The sequence below is a fragment of the Paroedura picta genome, chromosome 13 (genome assembly GCF_049243985.1).
Source record: "Paroedura picta isolate Pp20150507F chromosome 13, Ppicta_v3.0, whole genome shotgun sequence".
NCBI classification, from domain to species: Eukaryota; Metazoa; Chordata; class Lepidosauria; order Squamata; family Gekkonidae; genus Paroedura; species Paroedura picta.
Window position 1 is genome coordinate 37,027,362 of NC_135381.1, and position 20,706 is coordinate 37,048,067.

Consider the following 20,706-nt stretch of genomic DNA (forward strand, 5'->3'; position numbering starts at 1 on the left):
TGCGCATTGTGCAGCAATGTTGCGCATGTGTGGCAGGTACGCGCATGCATGCTTGCGCAATGTGCGGTCACAAACGCTCATGCACAGCAGTTTTGTGCGAAGTGCCGCACACATGTGTTTACAGCTGCACATGCATGGCACAAACGCGCATGTACAGACCTGCCGCACATACACGTTTGTGCATGGACTGCCACATATGCGCAGAACCGGATCACCCTCCCCCCCACTGGTCTGCAGCCTGAAAATGGTTGCGGACCACTGATCTAGTTCATCCCCCTGCACCATGCAGGACACCCACAACCTTATTGCTCATCCACTGTAAGCTGCCATTCCCTTCATAGAATCAGCTTCTCCGTCAGATGGCTATCCAGCCTCTGTTTTAAAATCTCCAGAGATGGAGAACCCACCACCTCCCGAAGAAGTCTGTTCCACTGAGGAACCGCTCTGTCAGGAACTTCTTCCGGATGTTTAGAAATGGAATGATGTTTAGACGGAATTTCTTTTGAATTCTTCCCTTTCCTCTCTCCACAAGAGACACCCTGTGGGGGAGGAGAGGCTGAGAGAGCCCTGGTATTACTGCTTGGTCAGAACAGCTCTATCAGGATTCTCAAAGCGGCTTAAATCGCCTTCCCTTTCCTCTCCCCACAACAAACACCCTGTGGGGTAGGTGAGGCTGAGAGAGCCCTGATATCACTGCTCGGTCAGAACAGCTTTCTCAGTGCTGTGGGGAGTCCAAGGTCACCCAGCTGGCTGCATGTGGGGGAGCGCATAATCGAACCCGGGCTTGCCAGATAAGAAATCTGAGCTTCTAACAACTACACCCAGCTGGCTCTTGTTTGTGAGGCATTAGCAAGCTTTTTGGTGGATAAAGTCTTGTAGCTTCACCGGGACATTCCCGCCACTCCTAATACAGAGAGGGAACTAGAAGCCCATTGGCCGTCCCGGGGAACACCTCTGATGGCTTCAGATCGCTCTCAGGAATTGAAGAGGAGAAGTTGCTGGAGTTAGTAAGGGCAGCTACTTGCCCCCTTGATCCCTGTCTGTCCTGGTTACTCAGAACGAGTGACCAGTGGATAGGAGGCCCGCTGGGAGAGATTGTCAACCTCTCCCTGGCTACAGAGAAGTTCTGCAAGGTGCTGAAGGAGGCAGTAGTCCATCCCTTGCTGAAAAAAACAGTGGGATACGCGGGGACAGGATCTCCCCCCCTCCTTTTCTTCTCACCCTCTTCCTCCCTCTTTCCCCTCCTCCTCCCTCTTTCCCTCTGACCCCTCTTGCCTATCCAACCCTTGTTCTTATCCAATTCCCTTCTTCTTAGCCGGGTGTTCTGTTCCCTCCACCTTCCATTTCTTCCTCTAGGGGCGTGTCCTCCTTCTGCTTTTTGCTCTCCCTCTTCAGAGCTTTCTGTAGCAGCACGTGCTAGCCTTGTGATAGCCTCGTGAAAGCAGTGAGGGGGGGGAGGGAGAGATTGCTCTTCCCTCCCCTCCCACTGTCCCTCCTGAGCTTGCTGCCTCTCTGCTTCTTCCTGCCTCTGCTTCTTCAGTTAAGTAGACTTGCCTCCCACCCCCCACCCTCCTTTCTTGTCTGGCAGCTTTTCTTTCATACCCGCATATAAGCCGAGGGGGGGGGGACTTTTTCAGTTTTAAAAAAGGGCTGAAAAACCCGACTTATATGCGAGCATATACGGTAATCTGGAAGCCCAAATGTTGCTCTGAGAGGGAGTTCTCACCAAAGTCGTAGCTCTGTGATGATAGGAAAAGGAAGGTGCTTTCAGATGGAATGCAGCATCAATAGACTCTGTACTCCATAGCCAACAGCACATACAGCACATACAGCCACATGTGGCTAGCCACATGCTGCATTCGGACCCCCCCCCCCTGCTGCAAAGCCATTTCTTATTGATGATAGCCAAGTCAGTAGAGGTAGACGCCAGCATTTCCTGCTAAAGAACTACAAATCCCATGTTCTTGTGTTTTTCCTACCCACAGTGGTGCGGAAATCAACTTAAGCAGTGACCCTGTGGCTTGAGCTAGATCCAGACACGACAGTCAGTTGTGGGGATAAGCTCAGGCATCCTAGGAGAGGCCATTGTACAATAAGTACAAAAAGCAGCTGCTTTTCTTGTCAATCATAAAACCACTCTCATACGCATCCCTCTAAAATTAGAATCCTTTCGGAAATGCCATTTATAATGTCAGGCAGCCATTAGCCATAAACTATCATTAGTAAGAGGCACATTTTTGCCTCTTCTCCTTCTGTTAGCAAAAATGTTAAAAGCCAGCATGGTTGCCGAATGTGATCATTTACGCACAGCACCCCTGGATCAGAAATAAGCCAAAGGAGAAGAGAGAGAAAAAAAAAGACTATTTAAATGCTTCTCTTTTACTGCATGGACCTGAACAGAAGCAGCCGAGTAATCTATTTTACATTTATATTAACTGCCAGCAGGACAGCAACAATGTCACCGGAAGCACTCCAGTCCCTATAAAATGGTTTGCTCTGTGTATCAAGAGAGTACATAGACTTACAGAAATCAGAAAATATTTTTGGTAGCAAGAAGTAGTAAAAAAAGTAAACACTGGCAATCAAGGACATGTACATTGGCTATTCAGGGAGGGTTAAGAAAATACTTGATTCAATCCCACCACATAAAGTTCACTTGCAAATCGCTTTATGCTCCCCGTTTAGTGTCCCATCATTATTATATCCCGAAGACAGCACAGTCTGGGGTGTTAGCTTCTGGTACTGTACATATCCACATCTTCTGGATTGGACTGGCCATGGTCCATGAGGCTGGGATCAGGTTTAAACTTTGGTACCTTCAATGCATCTATTAAATAAAGAAAAAAGTTGCAAAATACGCATCTTCAATCTATAAAGTCATTTATATCCTTTCCTTCCAACCAGGGAATGGATCCCCAAGACAGGTTATGATGCATTCAAAACCCAGAATATCCATTGCAATTCAACATGACCCTCCAGCATCAAAAAAGAAACATCGGATTAAAACTATCATTTAAAAAGCATCCCTAAAATAAATAGAACTTCCATCATCTTGGAACAGACCCTATGCAACATGGGGCACACGTGTTTGGATTTGCCGAATATGTAAATGCAAGTAGCCATTGTTGAACCTGGATCAGGGTGACTGAACTAAGAAAAGAGGGCTGATCTTTCCTCCTTCCACGCTGTTTCCCAGTCAGAACTGCCCCCCCCCCTCCACTCACCTGTTTAAACCCTGACCGGGGAAAAAGAGATACAAAAACATCCTGTAGGGGAGATTTTTGATTGGGGAAAAAGGACAGAAACTTAGCTCTTCAGTGCCATGGCCTCGGATACACATTAGGGGCATGCAAAAATGAACAAAAAAACAAAAAATTGGTATTTTTGAGCCACGGCCACATGATCTGTGTGAAACCTTGGCAGAGTACCAATGAATCTGGAGACCTGTGACTGGTTAAGATCTTCAAGAGAGGACGTGTTCAGTGAAAAAAACTAACAGAGGCCTAACAAACCACCCTGAGCCATAATGGAGCGGCGGTATAAAAACCCAATTAAATAAATAAATAACAAAAATGGAGTCCGGTGGGGCACCTTTAAGACCAACAAGATTTATTCAAGGCGTGAGCTTTCGAGTGCAAGCACTCTTCCTCAGAATACATCTGAGGAAGAGTGAGGAATTTATTCTGAGGAAGAGTGCATGCACTCTTAAAGGTACTATTGGACTCCATTTTTGTTGTCCTACTTCAGACCAGCATGGCTACTCACTTGAGTCTCATAGAGGCCTAGGTCACCATGGGTTGGAAATCACTTGATGACACTTGACACACACACACACACAGGTGTAAGAGGCCTTCTAGGCCAGGGGTAGTCAACCTGTGGTCCTCCAGATGTTCATGGACTACAATTCCCATGAGCCCCTGCCAGCATGCTGGCAGGGGCTCATGGGAATTGTAGTCCATGAACATCTGGAGGACCACAGGTTGACTACCCCTATTCTAGGCCATCTAATTCAACTGGTCCAATGTAAGAATAGCCACAGAAGATGGCTGTTCAGCCTCTACCTGAAAACCTCTAGCAAAGAAGAGCCCCTCCCCTATCCACTGTATTATATATTACATTACTGATGGTGTCAATTCTTTCCTACCTGATATGACACTTGGCACCTTCACGTCCGCTATCAAAGGCACTGTACTTGACTCAGAAACAGTTTTCTCTGCATGGAATTGTGTCTCGTGTGCTTTCGCCTTTTCTTCCACTTCCAAAGCTGCTGTAGGGTCTGTTTTAGAGACCACAGCTTTCTGTAGTGGGACAGAATTATAGTAAGACAGAATTGCCAAAATGAGTCATACAAAGGTATAGCTGTTTTACGTATGCTTTGTGGCAATACAGAATCTTTAGATAGTATCAGGAGGGTCAGTTGTCATTAGAAATGTGCTTCAGTGATGCAAGGCAGGGGTCATCAACCCCCGGTCCGCGGCCCGGGGGCGGGCCGGAAAGGCCACGGTACCGGGCCGCCGCCAGCCACGCCTGCCTTCCCCCGCCGGCAGCAAGAAGGAAGGGAAGAGGCAGGTGCAGCCGCCGGCATGGCAGTGACGCAAACGCGCATGCGTGCTGTCGCCGCGCATGCGCGGTAGCGCCCCTAGTGGCGAAAACGTGCATGCGCAGTTGCCACGCATGTGTGTTAGCACCACCTGGTGGCGAAAACACGCATGTGTGGTAATTGCGTGTGCGCGTTTTCGCAGCACCCGGGCCGTCGGCTCTTCCCTCACTCCGGAGGCGGTCCCTGACCTGAGAAAGGTTGGGGACCGCTAATGCAAGGCATCCGCAAATGTTAATCTTTTGGCAGATGACACAGATCACTGAAAGGTCCTTCCACTGTATCTCTGTAGCATCACAAAGAGCTTACCTCAGCAACTTCACCCAGGACGAGGGGTACTTCTGCAGTGGGTCGTCTTGTCCAGAGCGATCCTATTGCTTCATAGGTTTTGTGGCTTGCAGAATAAACCTTTTTACCTGTTACCTAGTTTAAATTTAGACAAGTTACTGCGCCGAGCAAAAAAATATTCTCATGTAGGTAAGCCTAAATGACTTCTACAACAAAGGGTGCGATTCACCCAATAAAGGAAGAATATCCTTGTAATTATAGATGGCAATCTATTAGATGTTTTCAACTCATGATTTAAAGTTGGGCTGAATCAGACATGAGACTCTCCCTTAAAAACAAAAGGCAGTCTAGAAGTATGCCAACAATTCTTACATCATTACGGAGAGTTTACCTTTGCAGCAATTACGGACTGAGCTGGGTAGCAAAGCGATACACACAATGTGCAGAGTCCCATAGGATAGGCAATTTTCTTAAATCTGGCCCCTGCAAAAAAATAATTGCTATGAATCACACAGAAACAATTCTATTGAATAGCTACCTAACTTGTTAATAGCCTGCAACATTGTCAATATACCTGAATCAATATACACAAGCCACCAAAATTCCAATTTTTGTTTTGTGCACCCCTAATACATAGACAGAGCCTCTTGTGGCGCAGAGTGGTAAGGCAGCCGCCTGAAAGCTTTGCCCATGAGGTTGGGAGTTCAATCCCAGCAGCCGGCTCAAGGTTGACTCAGCCTTCCATCCTTCCGAGGTCGGTAAAATGAGTACCCAGCTTGCTGGGGGGTAAACGGTAATGACTGGGGAAGGCACTGGCAAACCACCCCGTATCGAGTCTGCCATGAAAACGCTAGAGGGCGTCACCCCAAGGGTCAGACATGACTCGGTGCTTGCACAGGGGATACCTTTACCTTTAATACATAGACATGTTAAACAAACAGCAACAGTTTTCAAAGAAAGAAACAAGACACAAATTCTGTTACATGAAAGTAACAGCAAGCCCTCCTCAGCCATACATGGGGTAAGTGAAAGCCAACTCTACCATCGATGTTTCGGCAGTAGTCTGTAGTGCTGTTTTAGCCAGAAACACTGTTGCCACAGTCAGGTAAGTTAATTTAGGCTGTACTTCCTGGTTAGTGTTAACCTTCTACAACCAGTCATGATATAAAGGTCTGTAATCTGGAGTGTACAGCCTCTTGTGGCACAGAGTGGTAAGGCAGCAGACATGCAGTCTGAAAGCTCTGCCCACAAGGCTGGGAGTTCAATCCCAGCAGCCGGCTCAAGGTTGACTCAGCCTTCCATCCTTCCGAGGTCGGTAAAATGAGTACCCAGCTTGCTGGGGGGTAAACGGTCATGACTGGGGAAGGCACTGGCAAACCACCCCGTATTGAGTCTGCCATGAAAACGCTAGAGGGCGTCATCCCAAGGGTCAGACATGACCCGGTGCTTGCACAGGGCATACCTTTACCTTTAATCTGGACTGTGTTTTTTTTTTAATTGAAATCGTATTTTCTATTCACAAAAAGTGAAGAAAGGGCACCCCGTACCTTTTCTTGCTAGGACTAGCCCAGTCAGTCCCGAAATTGTAATTGCGCCAACTTTGGGAAGAAATTCCGGAGGGGGATTCTTCAGATAAACATACGCATCTTAAAAGTAAAGAACAGTACAATATTTGAAGATTTCCTCCCTCTTGCACATTGGACATTTGCGTTATTACTTATAAGGGCATATATACGCAGAGAGGAAAACAACTATAAAGACCAGCCATGTAACCAAACCAAGCCATGCATGGATAGTGGAGCAATACTTAAAAAAAAGAAAAACCAGGGCGTGTCGCCCTCCCAGTCCTTATAATTCCACCAGGGTGTGTCCGGCTGCACAAGCTCCCCAGGGAGATTTACCTGGCTCCCTCACTGTCAAAGCAGTTGAATACAGCTCTATTTGGAATTGCATTTCACCGACTGAGTTATTATTTAATAATATTTGGAGTTTTTAAATTGTGACCTTTTATGTCTTTTTATAATTGCAATGTATATTGTTTTCATTCTCTTTTTAAAAAACATTAGTTTTATTTATATTGTAAGCCACCCTGAGTTCTGCAAGGAGAAAGGCAGCTAATAAGTGTTATAAATAAATAAATAAATAAATAATTTGGATTTATAGCCCGCCACTACCTTAAGGCTCATGGCGGGTAACAGTATATAAAACCCCATAAAACCCCTAATACATAAAAACACCCTAACACACAATCATATCATCCAACCCAACAATTGGCGACATTACCCAAGGAGGAGACCAGGGATCACTGCATGTGTAACCCTGAAAAGAGAAGAAAAGCGAAGGGGGGGCAATCTTACCAGGAGGCTCCGGTCTCAGCAGTAGGCCTAGTGGAAGAGCTCCGTTTTGCAGGCCCTGCGGAAAGCTGATAAATCCTGCAGGGCCGACAGCTCTTCCGGGAGCTCGTTCCACCAGGTAGGGGCCAGGACCGAGAAGGCTCTGGCCCTGGTCGAGGCCAGACGTGCCTCCCGGGGGCCGGGAATCACCAACAAGCTTGTCCCCGCAGAGCGTAAGGCCCTGCAGGGGGCATAGGGCATCAGGCAGTCCCTCAAGTATGTGGGTCCCAGACCGCGGAGGGCTTTAAAGGTTACAACCAAAACCTTGAACCTGATCCAGCTAGCAATCAGTAGACAATGCAGCCGCCTCAGCACAGGCTGGACATGGGCTCTCCAAGCTGTTCCTGTGAGGACCCTAGCAGCCGCATTTTGCACCAGCTGTAATTTCCGGTTCAGGCGCAAGGGTAGGCCCGCGTAGAGCGAGTTACAGAAATCTATTCTGGAGGTGACCGTCGCATGAATCACTGCGGCCAGGTGGTCAGGAGACAGGTAGGGCGCTAGTAGCCGGGGCTGGTGAAGATGGAGCAAAGCCTGGCCCGCTACCTTCTTGACCTGGGCCTCCAGTGTTAACAAGGCATCCAAGGTCACACCCAAATTCCTGGCTTGGGACGTGATGGTCAGTTGCATCCTGGCTAAGGTGGGTAATCGCGCTTCCTGAGCTGCTCCCTTCCCTCCAAACCACAGGACCTCCGTCTTGGCAGGGTTGAGTTTCAGGCGGCTCTGCTCAAACCATCCAGCCGCGGCTTCCAAACATCTGGCAAATGGATCCGGGGGGAAATCCGGGTGGCTGTCCATCAGGATATAGCTGATTGTCATCAGCATACTGATGACAACCTAATCCGTAGCTCCTGACCAGCTGGGCCAGAGGGCGCATAAAGATGTTGAAAAGCGTGGGGGAGAGCACCAAGCCCTGTGGAACTTCACAAGGGAGCCCAAACGGAATCATGTCTATGATTTACATCAGGGGTAGTCAAACTGCGGCCCTCCAGATGTCCATGGACTACAATTCCCAGGAGCCCTTGCCAGCGAATGCTGGCAGGGGGCTTCTGGGAATTGTAATCCATGGACATCTGGAAGGCCGCAGTTTGACTACCCCTGATTTACATGGTCATATGCGAACAGAAAAAGGACTATACTCACCCACCTTTTCCAAACTGTATAGAAGATATGATTCCATTTTTTACGAAAAAATAAGCGTTCTGCATAAATAGAACAAAATACAAGTTTTAAAATCTGGACTCTTATGTTGTCAGAAATCTATGTCTTTCACCTATAAATACCAAATTACTATTTTAACAAAACATAAAAAAAACTTCCCATTCTTTTAAAATAAACATCTTCAGTCTGATGTGAAAAGGGAAGTTATATTGTTTCAAAGACATGGTACAGCTGCACTGAGCAATCAAGGAAATGGATCCTATCAAAAAGATTGATGGGGAGCTATTCTGACCCTATAATCTGCTCACAACAGCCCTCCAACCCCGCCCCCCATGCAGCTTCCAGTGGGATCTGCCATTCCCCAGAAGGAGCATTTGGGGGGGGCATTTTGGTGGGGACGTTATGTATCCATTCACAGATATTTTACACTGGATCCCAGCTTATCTTAAGTAAGATAGTGTTACTCTGTACATCAATGCAACCCTGCCAGTATCTGTTAACCCAAAGCAATATCAACATTCTACAGTTCCCCAAGAATTAAAAAAAAACAAAACAGATATTGATTAGGATCCAAAGAAGAATATGGATTTTTTAACATCAATCTCAAGGCAACAACAGCAAACCAATGTAACATCTCTTTGCCTCCCCATTGCTATAAAATCTACAGTAGGGAACTATTATTTCACTGAATTTCTCCATTATTATTCCATGGAATTTCTCTATCATAAAATTAATAATAATGATGATGAAGGCTCAAAGTGGGTAACAAAATAAACTTTATATTGTAACTATTGTTGTTTATTTATGCTGTTACCCACACGGAGGCTTCATTCATTAACTCATTATTAGAATAACTCATTAGCTTATTACTATAATAATTCATAATGAAATAAAAAGAGGTTTCCTAAATTACCTTCTCTTTTTTTTGATGAGGGAAGTGATGTAAACAGAGAGGGGTGATAGGAATCTCTTATGCCAGCCATTCACAATCTGCCTAAATTCATCAAATCAGCATTTCTGTCAGATGACTATCTAACCTCTGCTTAAAAACTTCCAAAGAAGGACTACCCATCACTTTCCAAGGATGCCTGTTCCACTGAGGAACCGCTCTGTCAGGAACTTCTTCTGGATGATTAGCCGAAAATTATTTTGAATTAATTCCAACCCATTGGTTCTGGTTCAACCCTCTGGGGCAACAGAAAACAACTCTGCTCCATCTTCTATATGACAGTACCTCAAGTATTTGATGGTTATCATATCACCTCTTAAGTCTTCAACGCTCCAGGCTAAACAGAACAAGCTCCCTCAACCTTTCCCCATACAACTTGGAAGCCCTCCTCTGTACACACTCCAGTTTCTCTACATCTTTCTTCAATTGTGGTGCCAAAACCGGAACACAGTTTTAGGTCTTACCAGAGCAGAGCAAAGTGGTAACATCACCCTGTGTGATCTGGACGCTATACTTCTTTTAATGCAGCCCCAAACCCCATTTGCCTTTTTAGCCACCAAGTCACACTGCTGACTCATTGTTCAGTGTCTGGTCTACTGAGACTCCGAGGTCCTTTTCACATGTACTACTGTCAAGACAAATCTCACTCATCCTATAGATATGCATTTAATTTTTCCTACCTAAATGCACAACTTTACATTTTTCACTTTTAAAATTCATTTTATTCATTTTAGCCCGGTTTTCTAGCCTGTCAAGATCATCCTGTATCCTTATATGAGTAAATATATTTTAGCTGGTGTTCTGAACGGACTGGTGTTTTGGGCCAAGAGGCCAAATTTCTAGCATGGTCTCTGATCTCAATCATGGGCCTGGCAGAATAGCTCTTTCTTGCAGGCCCTATGGAACTGTTGTAGGTTCCTCAGGACCGTGAGATAACTCGGGAGAGTGTTCTTTGGGGCCAAGTTCTGCTCACTAGACCTTAGTTTCCTCTGGGATACCTACATAATAGGATGTTTGGGGTTTCTTTATTTTGTGTCCTTGCAATGTATCAAATTTCAAGCACTTGGAAGGGAGAGAACTGAAGTCCAAATCCCCAGGCATCAAACCCCACACATATGCCTGCCCGGAATTGTTCCAGCTTTCATGACATACAATGACATATGCCAGGAAAATGCACATGTATTACAAGAAAATACGAGCCCAATAGTTGTACTGAAAAATTACGTTTAATTCACACCACAAGAGGTCGCTCCTTTCCCTAGCTTGGAAAAAAATAGCAAGGTGGGTGGGAATGATTCTTTAGCCTGATGAGTGGCAAAATAGAGGACATTTAATCCAAAGAGGTTTTTGAGTGAACTTGTCGACTAGTTTGAGATGCTTTCGTTGCTTCTAAGAAAGCTATGTTTATTTCAGTAGCTCACTTACGGCTAAACCTGAATGCCGGCCCGATTAGGCAATTTATATTCCTACCTTGCACCCATTCATGTAGTAACTCACTGACTTTCGTACTGAAGAAATCCCAGTTTGCAAGTTGCCAGGCTTTTCATTGATATATCTTGATTTCAGAGGTGGTGCGTTATAAATAGAAAGCTGAAGAGGAAAGAGGGGGAAAAAATCATATGACAAATACCTGAGAAACACAATGAAAATGTCGAGATTCCTCCGAGGACATCAACTGTCCTGTTTTATCCTTTGAATGAGATTGTCTTCTCTGCCACCCCAATCCGCAATGGAGTAGCTGGCTTTCAGACAAGCAAATGATGCTCCATATACACAGAAATACTAGACATTGCCGGCTATTTAAACCAGCATTAGAGTCAGCTGCCGACCTACATGAGGATACGATTGGGATGTTGGCAGGGACAGGACATGTGTGAGCATCTGGATGCAGATTATCCATTGCAGGGATTTCGACCGTCAAACATTTCAAAATGTTGCCTTGGGGCCTCTATAATCCATCAGAGAACTCTGGCAAGTAGCAGAGGATTCCGTGGATTCTACTGGGCATCCTTAGTTCATCCAGGGCACAAGGTCAAGGCCTGTTTGACACCATCAGCTTATATGAACTAAGAGTGCCTTATATGAACTAATATTCTGAACTAACATTCTGTACTGTACTCTGCTTGCACACCATAGGGAAACCCAGACCTTTAGCTCCAAAGAAGAGAGAGCTACATGGAATAAACAATAAAATCAAGAGTCCAGTAGCATTTTTAAGACCAACAAATATTTATTCAACTCGAAGGCTCACGCCTTGAATACATCTTTGTTGGTCTTAAAGGTGCTACTGGACTCTGATTTTATTGTGTTACTCATTTGAATCTATGGAATAAACAAATCATTCTCCATTCTACTATCCTATTCTGCTTCTTGTGAGATGAAACTCAGAGGAACACATTAGTGATGTTAGATGCGCCCAGGTCTTCTCTTTGCAGATGAAAGCCTACCTGATGTGCTTTAACCGGCTGGGATTTCGGCTCCTCCTCTGAAGCACCTGCCAAAGTCACAGGAATGGCGGCCCATTTTGCCATCTAGTGGCAAAGAGATCGAGAAATCAAAAGCAACTCCTTTTAAAAGGACATTTTTTTATTCATCGAAACTCAAAAGATTTATTACAGCAACATATCTATTTGCTAAACACGATGAGATATTGCAACTTACAGCATTTGAGAAAAGGGTAAAAGAGGCACTCCAAAGCACAGTCAAAGTTTCCTGAATTACTTGAGGAAAAGAGGTTCAGATTATATAAGCAGTTCATACTAAGCAGGGTTGGATGCAAGACCAGTGTCTTACCACAGCTTCTTCCTTGACCTGTATTATTGGGGGAAATTATTTGTGAAGTGGGGGTAAGCAATTTGTTGGAGGAACCTGCTGTATTGATTTATTAATGACGATGCTAAAGTTACAATAAATCATTGTGCATTGTCAAAATGTGTCTGCAGAAATCAATCAATCAATCAATTTTATTTATGGTCATAGACCAGCCAGTAAAAAACATAAAATTACAAATATAACATCAATTATAAATGGGTAAAAACTAAGAAATAAGAACAGTTGTATATGGATCCAATATAAAAGCACTAGGGAACAGAGTTGGTCCAGCTCTGCCTTATTTTTATAGCTACCCAAGCAAATCTAGCAATAATTTTTGTTAGATCTTTATTTGTGTCTGAAAGTAGTAGCTTAAGGCGCTGTTTCCTCAAACCTCTGGGGCATTCTGCGAGCAATGAGGCCAGTGTATTTATACGGAGGTGACGATAGAGCCTGCACTCAAATAGGACATGTTCAGCTGTCTCTATTTGACCTTCGCCACAGACACACTTACGTGCTTCTATCGGTAGCCCCTTGAACTTTCCTTCAAGGAAAGCGGAAGGGAGGGCTGTCTGCAGAAATTTCTTTTTGCAAGCAGAAAATTGAATTAAAAGATCACTCAAGATTAAAGTGATGCTAATTATGTTGGATTTTTAAATAAAAAACCTGTATCACTTATATTGCTCAATAAGACCAATGCCTGCACTCTAGGATTTTACATAGCCTTGACTGAGTTCAGTTCACATTATGGACTCTTACCTAATCATTTCTAAAATGCTAGAAAAGCTGACCGCACAAGTTTCTAGGCCTCAGGTTGAGGGAGAAAATGTGGAGACAACTAATGCACAGTTTCTAGGGAAGTACCAGTCTGCAATTTGCCATCTACGCCTCAATCAAGCCATCTCCCCAGGCACTTCTTATACAAATATCTCATCCTTTCTCTGTGGCCACACCCTACCAGAGGCCTTCTTAAACTTTCATCTCCAGGGATAGATGCAGAAGTGTAGCCATGCTGGTCTGAAGCAGCCGAACAAAGTTTGAGAATAGAGGCAAAAATCTCGAATTCAATTGTAGTTCACAAAAATATATGAGAAAACTGTTCAAATAATACATTCACGTGAGTAATCATCATCCTAAGTATTTATACACAGACGTATATAAGAAAGTTTTATTGCATGACAATGCTCTTCATAGTACATTTTTATCTCTTTCAGATTTTTTACCACCTTATAGTCCCTAGTACATCACATGAGTGCATTTAAATATTAGGGGTTTAAATGCATTTGGTTATTTGGTCATTTATCCCATGTGTCAAAATGTTTTGGATTTCTGCAACAGAGTGTGATATACGTTGATGTTTTTAAGTTTTACCTGTGCAAAAGTATTGTAATAAATATTTGCATTTTAATTTTTTATACTTATACCTATTCTACTTCTGCTCAACCTTTTAGGTTCTTAACTTGTGCACACAGGTTGGGTGACTTTGTTCCCTCTTTGGTTCTTTCAATGCATATTTCCCAAGACACATTGTAGGAATAAAGACAGCCCTCTGCACGCCAAGAGTTTAGAGAGTAAAAGAAACAACTGGAAAACAGCAGACAGTGAAGGGAGAGGCATCCCTTGTAGGAAAAATGAAAACACGATCATAGAATCATAGAGTTGGAAGGGACCATGCAGGCCATCTAGTCCAACCCCCTGCTCAACGCAGGATCAGCCCAAAGCATCCTAAAGCAAATAGTACAGGGCGTAAGCTGATTTCTGAAAAACAAGCCCTGTAGAAAGGGTTATTAAAGAAAGAGAAAATAATGAAACTGTGAGAGCTCATGCTGGGAAAATCGATAAAAGGAAGACCACCACTTTCACATTTTTTTTAATCCAATGCTGGAGGCCAGCTGGGCTCATGGCTTCCTGGAAATCACGCCCAACTCCATTCTCTTCCATGTAAGTCCTTTCCTCATGAATCTAGAGTTGGTAACCAACCTGACAGGATAGGGCTGCAAATTCTCATAAATAACTGCTACTAGTAGTTTATTACTGTGGTCACAGACCATCAGATATCATAAAATACAGATAAAAACAGTTAAAAGCCACCTGAACAAGCTAAAATCATATAAAAATCATAATATGACCTAGCCAGTATTACTGTCAGTTACCTTATTTCAGGCTCTGCACAAATAAGCACAGAATTTGGCCACTTGGTTTGAAAAAGATAGGTTTTCGCCATTTCTAAGCAGGTCTCCTTTGAGCCATCATGGAGTTCACCCAGGAGTGGGAGAATAAACGTAACCCTCTTGAACAACGAACTTTTAATTTTAGCATCCTCCCCTCTTCCAGATATTTTTGCATCAGACAAATGACACACTTGCTTTTTTCAATTTAAAAACTGTTTTGAATAACAGTCTCTCTCTTTTATTGTTAAATAACAATGGGCATTTCCACAAACTAATGTGTGTGTGGGGGAGCTATTTTTAACTAAAACAGCTAGAAAAATAAACAACCCACAGGATGGACTGTTCTTGCAAATGCCCAAAACCCTGGCCCGAAAGGGGGAGGGGGGTGAGTTCAAATCTACACTCAGTGCATTGTCCTTGGGCCAGACATTCTGTCAACCCACCCCAAAATCACAGTGATGATAAAATGGAAAGGAGGTGGAATCCTGTATAGATCATAAGGCAGATAAATAGATATGCCCATCTGGGCAGAAGTTCAGCAAACAGTGGCTCTCCAGATGTCCATGGACTACAATTCCCATAAGCCCCTGCCAGCAGGAGAATTGTAGTCCATGAACATCTGGGAGATCCATAACTTGGCTGCCCCTGCCATAGAGCTCCCCCCCCCCCACAAAAAAAGCATCCCTTTTCTCCAGGGAAGCTCATCTCTGTATTCTGGAGGGGCTCCCCAGGTCGCACCTGGAGGCTGGCAGCCCAGGAAACTTCACTCACAGCTGCAGGAAGCGGGCACTCTGTAGCGCAGGCGCGGGCAAACTGTGGTCCTCCAGATGTCCAGCGAACGCTGGCAGGGGCTCATGGGAATTGTAGTCCTCGGGCATCTGGAGCGCCGCAGTTTGCCCACCCCTGCGGTAGACGTTCAGAGACCCTATCGGCGACTTCTCCTAGAGCTCAACACAACGACCCGCCCGCCGCTTCTCTTGGGGGCTCCTCCCTTTAGCGGACAGGCCGCTCCACTCACCTTGGCCGCCATCTTGGCCCCGCCTCTCCCCCAGGAGGAATCCGCCCGGCCTGTGTGACGCGGCAGAACGGGGGCGGAGCAAACGGAACGGGCGCGAGGATTGGCTGAAGGGACGGCCCCGCCCCGCCCACTGCCGCTCCAACTCTTCTTCGCGTGCAGCGTTGGGTGAAAAGGGAATGTGGCGCTTTCCTTCTCGGGAGTCGCCTGGGAGGAGACGGGCCCCTTTGATTTACTCCTCTTCGCGACTGGAGATGTCTCTGCCCCTCGTCTTTACATTTGCATCCCCTTTGTGGGTGTGTTTTTTAAAATCTCGAATTGGACCTAAAGCAGGGATAGTCAACCTGTGGTCCTCCAGATGTTCATGGACTACAATTCCCATAAGCCCCTGCCAGCGAATGCTGGCAGGGGCTCATGGGAATTGTAGTCCATGGACATCTGGAGGACCACAGGTTGACTACCCCTGACCTAAAGGACTGATGATCTTAACTTGGTATTCTTGCAAGGAAGACACCCTCATTCTGCTGCATATTGGCTGGATGTTATCATGACGGTCTTAACTAATCTGCCGTGAATTTACTCTCTCCTTATGTATGGAGTCTGGTGATTTCCATGTCATTAATTCCAATGTTTCTCAATCCCATTGTTTAAGGTGTAGGGTTACAGTGCCATAAACAGCTGTCCAACAGGTGGAAATGCAACCCATGCAGTTTTTGCCTTTCCGTTATATATGCGAGGGTCAACTACATCCCTTGAATTTCTGACGTTGAATGTACCGGGGGGGGGGGGAGATGACCATTGTGTTCATCCCATATCTACTACAATAGGAGAAATACTACACTGTGGGTGCCTTTTTGCGCCTGGCTCTGCCGCCTCCAGCAGTCATGGTGTGGCTGTGGTAAGGTTGCCATCTCTGGGCTTGGAAATACCTGGAGATTTTGGGGATGGAGTTCAAGTAGGGTGTGGTTTGGAGGGGATGGACTACAATAGGGTAAAGGTATCCCATGGGCAAGCACTAGGTCATGTCTGACCTTTGGTGTGACACCCTCTAGCGTTTTCATGGCAGACTCAATACGGGGTGGTTTGCCAGTGCCTTCCCCAGTCATTACCGTTTACCCCCCAGCAAGCTGGGTACTCATTTTACCGACCTCGGAAGGATGGAAGGCTGAGTCAACCTTGAGCCAGCTGCTGGGATTGAACTCCCAGCCTCATGGGCAGAGCTTTCAGACAGCATGTCGGCTGCCTTACCACTCTGCGCCACAAGAGGCTCTCTTATACAATATACAATATTTTATTATATAATTATAATTGATATATTATATTATATTGTATATTATACAATATACAATATTATATTATATATTATTATATATTATATAATCTTATACATTATCCAGGGGTAGTCAACCTGTGGTCCTCCAGATGTTCACGGACTACAATTCCCATAACCGTTTTCTGGCAGGGGCTCATGGGAATTGTAGTCCCTGAACATCTGGAGGACCACAGGTTGACTACCCCTGCATCATACAATAGGGAATAATGATACAAAATCCACCTTTCAAAGTAGCCATTTGCAGGTGAACTGATCTGATCTCCAGCCACAACCTGGATGATCTGTCAGAATCCAGATGCCCACAGGCTTAAAAAAGGGGTTGCTTAAGAAACAGTCATTCCCCCAAACACACAGAAATCAAACATGCGCAAGCAAGCAAACGGTTGATTAAGACAGCAACATAATTGAGGGGGTTGGTAAAGTGTGTGCAGTGCATCAGGCATAACCCAGGATCTTTTGTAATGTTGCATAAAGTGTTCGGGCATCTTAGCAAGCTGCATATGGGTTTCTGGTATACCGTTTTACAGATCATGTGTTTATTTTTCATGTCTGATTTTGACCCAGCTAGAATTCACCGTGCAGTCGGTCTGCTGGGTGCTCAAGCATTATCTTCCTTCTTCAAAGAGCTCAGGGCTCTGTGCACCATTTCGTCTTCACAATTCTGCTGGGGACGAAAGACTTTGAGAGGGGTTTGAACAGATGACTTCCTCTCCATCCTGCAGTGGAGCAGCTTCTGTGGGTAAAATGTCTGGTTAACTCTGGACAAAACAAACAAACTTAGCCATATTGACACACTAGACCAGGGGTAGTCAAACTGCGGCCCTCCAGATGTCCATGGACTACAATTCCCATGAGCCCCTGCCAGCGTCTGCTGGCAGGGGCTCATGGGAATTGTAGTCCATGGACATCTGGAGGGCCGCAGTTTGACTACCCCTGCACTAGACCAAAACAAAAACGCCTTTTATGTTCTAAAGACCAACACCAGTTTATTAATAATTGTCAGAAGATGATCTCCTTTGTAGGTTGGATGTTCAAGAATTAGTTTTAAAGGGGGGGGGGAGAAGATATTTCTGACCACTGAAGAAGAACAAGTTGTTTTGCATACTCCTCTTTTCACTGCCCGAAGAAGTCTCAAAATGGCTTACAATTGCTTTCCTTTCCTCTTCCACAACAGTCACCCACTGAGGCTGAGAGAGTTCTGAGAGAAACTGCTCTGTGAGAACAGCTTCTAACAGGACTCTGACTAGCCCAAGCTCACCCAGTGGGCAGCCTTTGGAGGACTGGGGAATCGAACCCAGCTTGCCAGGTAAGAAGCCGCCACTCTTAACCACTACACCAGGCTGGAGGGGTGTGACGATTATTTATATATTTTCCTACACAGAAAATATTGTCTGTGGAGAAAACAGCATGAAACCTGTGTGAAGATAATCATTTGTAAATCAACCTGAATTATGTCTCTCCCCAGACGTCTCATACTGTTATACTTGGCAATGAGCACGAGGTTGACTGTTTTGCCAGTGCTCTGTCATATTTTGACATAAATTCTCATAATTCCATAATCGTAATCGTTCCTAATAGCAAACTTAATGATCCAGTGCCGATCAGCAGGCAGTGAAACGGGACCACCCTCAGCCTAATTAGGGCTTTTTGCATACTTGATGGGACTCCCTCCCAGGAATTACTTGTAAATGAAAAATATATCCAAAGAAACATATGCAAAATAACCTGATGGACTAAACATGCTTTAGAAGGCAAAGAATACTAAGAGCAGGCTTATTTTTTTTTCCTGGTCCTCATTAGTCTGCTCTGGTTAACTGCAAAAGGGTGACATTGTAGCTCTCCTCTCCTTGCTGCCCCCAATGGTTATCTGTCCTATTTGCTTTCTCCTTCTCATTACATCTGGGCCTGGAATTCCTTCCACAAATAGGTGCATAATACCTCTTTCTATATTTTTTTCCAATTCCACTTCAACACTCACCTATTCAGAACATTCCTGGAAATGAATCCTAAACGCAGTCATGGTTCTGACATGGTTCTGATACTGAATTACCTGGCTTTGAATTTTTTTTTAAATTCCTTGTGTCCATTCTGGATTTCTGTCCTGCTCTAATCCTGTAGTGCTTCTCACAGTGAACAACAGCCAGGTACCATGTGAGAGCAACATGATACAAGCGTCTGCCTCCAGTTAACTGACACAAGCCCATTCTTCTCTTAATGGAGACATATTTATTGAACCCAAGATGTTTCTCATGCAATTCAGTCTCAAGTGAACACAAACAAATCCTGTTTTATCCCATTTATCTCTGTTATCTGTTACCCATTTTCATTATGCTCTACGTCAGTGGTTCTCAACCTTCCTAATGCCGCAACCCTTTAATCCAGTTCCTCATGTTGTGGTGACCCCCAGCCATAAAATCATGCAAGTGTTCTTTCACAGAAATTAAACCGAAATTGACCAAAGGCATGAAGATCCATTGTTCATTCATGATTGTATATAAATTTTTCCAGGGTTTCTCAGTTCAGTTCTGCGTCTTGTCCCACCATGCCAATCTCACTCTTTTCCACTGCTCCAGACAGACGAATACTCCATCTCGATCTACCCCGCAAGGCTGTTGTGTAGGTGGTGTCCACCCTGCAAAGCTGCTTGCCTTGCCACGATCCCCATGAAAGGGTTGTTCGATCCCCAAAAGGGTCCCGACCCCCAGGTTGAGAACCACTGGTCTAATTTACCTTCACACTTGCCCATAAGTATATACTAATTACTTCCATTTCATTGTATCTGAGGAAGTGTGCATGCACATGAAAGCTCATACCTTGAATAAAACTCTGTTGGTCTTAAGGGTGCCAGTAGACTCTAAATTTGTTCTGCTGCTTCAGACCAATGCGGCGACCCACTCGAATCTGACACAAGCAACAGCTGTCTGTTGGTACAGTGTTTCTGAAGGGATATTCTCTATTTCAAATGTACTAGGTGCAGTCAATTCATAGCTGATACATGGTGACCTCAGCAAGGAACTTTCAAGGTAAGTGAGAAGTCAAGGTGGTTTGCCATTGCCAACCCCCGTAGTCTTCATAGGACGTCTCCCATCCAAGATCTAGAGAAACTTGAGTGTGTCCAGAGAAGGGCTACAAAGATGGTAAGGCGTTTGCAGACCAAGTCGTATGAGGAAAGGTTGAATAAGCTTGGTCTGCTTAGCTTGGAGAGAAGGTGACTAAGAGGTGATATGATAACCATTTTCAACTACTTGAGGGGCTGTCATAGAGAAGATGGAGCAGAATTGTTTTCCCAGAGGGTTGGACCAAAATCAGTGGGTTGAAATTAATTAAAAATAATTTTCGGCTAAACATAGAATCACAGAATCACAGAATCATAGAGTATCCAACCTTTGCTTGAAGACTGCCAGTGAGGGGGAGCTCACCACCTCCTTAGGCAGCCTATTCCACTGCTGAACTACTCTGACTGTGAAACTTTCCCCCCCTGATATCTAGCCTATATCAGGCTTGTAGTTTAAACCCATTACTGCGCGTCCTTTCCTCTGCAGCCAACAGAAACAGCATCCTGCCTTCCTCCGTGACAACCTTTCAAATACTTAAAGAGGGCTACTGTGTCCCCTCTCAACCTCCTTTTCTCCAGGCTGAACATTCCCAAGTCCCTCAACCTATCTTCACCAAATTGTCCTCCAGATGTTTGCAGATCGCTCCCTTTAATATCTGCTCCATTATCTTCCCCACAACAGAGGTCAGACTCACTGGTCTGTAGTTTCCCGGGTCATCCTTCCTCCCTTTTTTGAAGATCGGTATAATGTTTGTTCTCTTTCAGTCCTCTGGGACATCTCCAGTCCTTAAAGTGGTCCCGAAGATGATGGACAAGGGTTGTGCAAGTTCTCCGGAAAGTTCTTTGAACAATCTCGGGTGCATTTCATCCGGCCCAGGGGATTTGAACTCATCCAGTGCAGCTAAATGCCTCTCGACAACCTCTCTGTCCATGTCA

At 44.9% G+C, this 20,706-nt stretch overlaps 1 protein-coding gene across 4 annotated transcripts in view; it reads right to left on the minus strand.

The window, feature by feature from the left end:
* Positions 1–2,358: 2,358 nt before the first annotated feature.
* The window catches only part of APOOL (apolipoprotein O like), a 400,760-nt gene continuing 382,412 nt past the window's right edge, over positions 2,359–20,706 (minus strand). Inside the window, exons 1-9 of one of the 4 annotated variants that reach the window (XM_077308415.1) lie at positions 15,386–15,451; positions 11,833–11,916; positions 10,856–10,975; positions 8,423–8,477; positions 6,433–6,531; positions 5,277–5,368; positions 4,907–5,020; positions 4,145–4,298; positions 2,359–2,827 (exon numbers count right to left, since the gene is read on the minus strand). In XM_077308415.1, the coding sequence (XP_077164530.1) occupies positions 2,730–2,827; positions 4,145–4,298; positions 4,907–5,020; positions 5,277–5,368; positions 6,433–6,531; positions 8,423–8,477; positions 10,856–10,975; positions 11,833–11,916; positions 15,386–15,397 (828 nt within the window). In that variant the 5' untranslated portion in view covers positions 15,398–15,451 and the 3' untranslated portion in view covers positions 2,359–2,729. Of the gene's footprint in view, positions 2,828–4,144; positions 4,299–4,906; positions 5,021–5,276; positions 5,369–6,432; positions 6,532–8,422; positions 8,478–10,855; positions 10,976–11,832; positions 11,919–15,105; positions 15,341–15,385; positions 15,452–20,706 lie in introns of those variants that run through there. The other 3 variants (XM_077308417.1, XM_077308419.1, XM_077308416.1) reach the window with 3 other exon arrangements.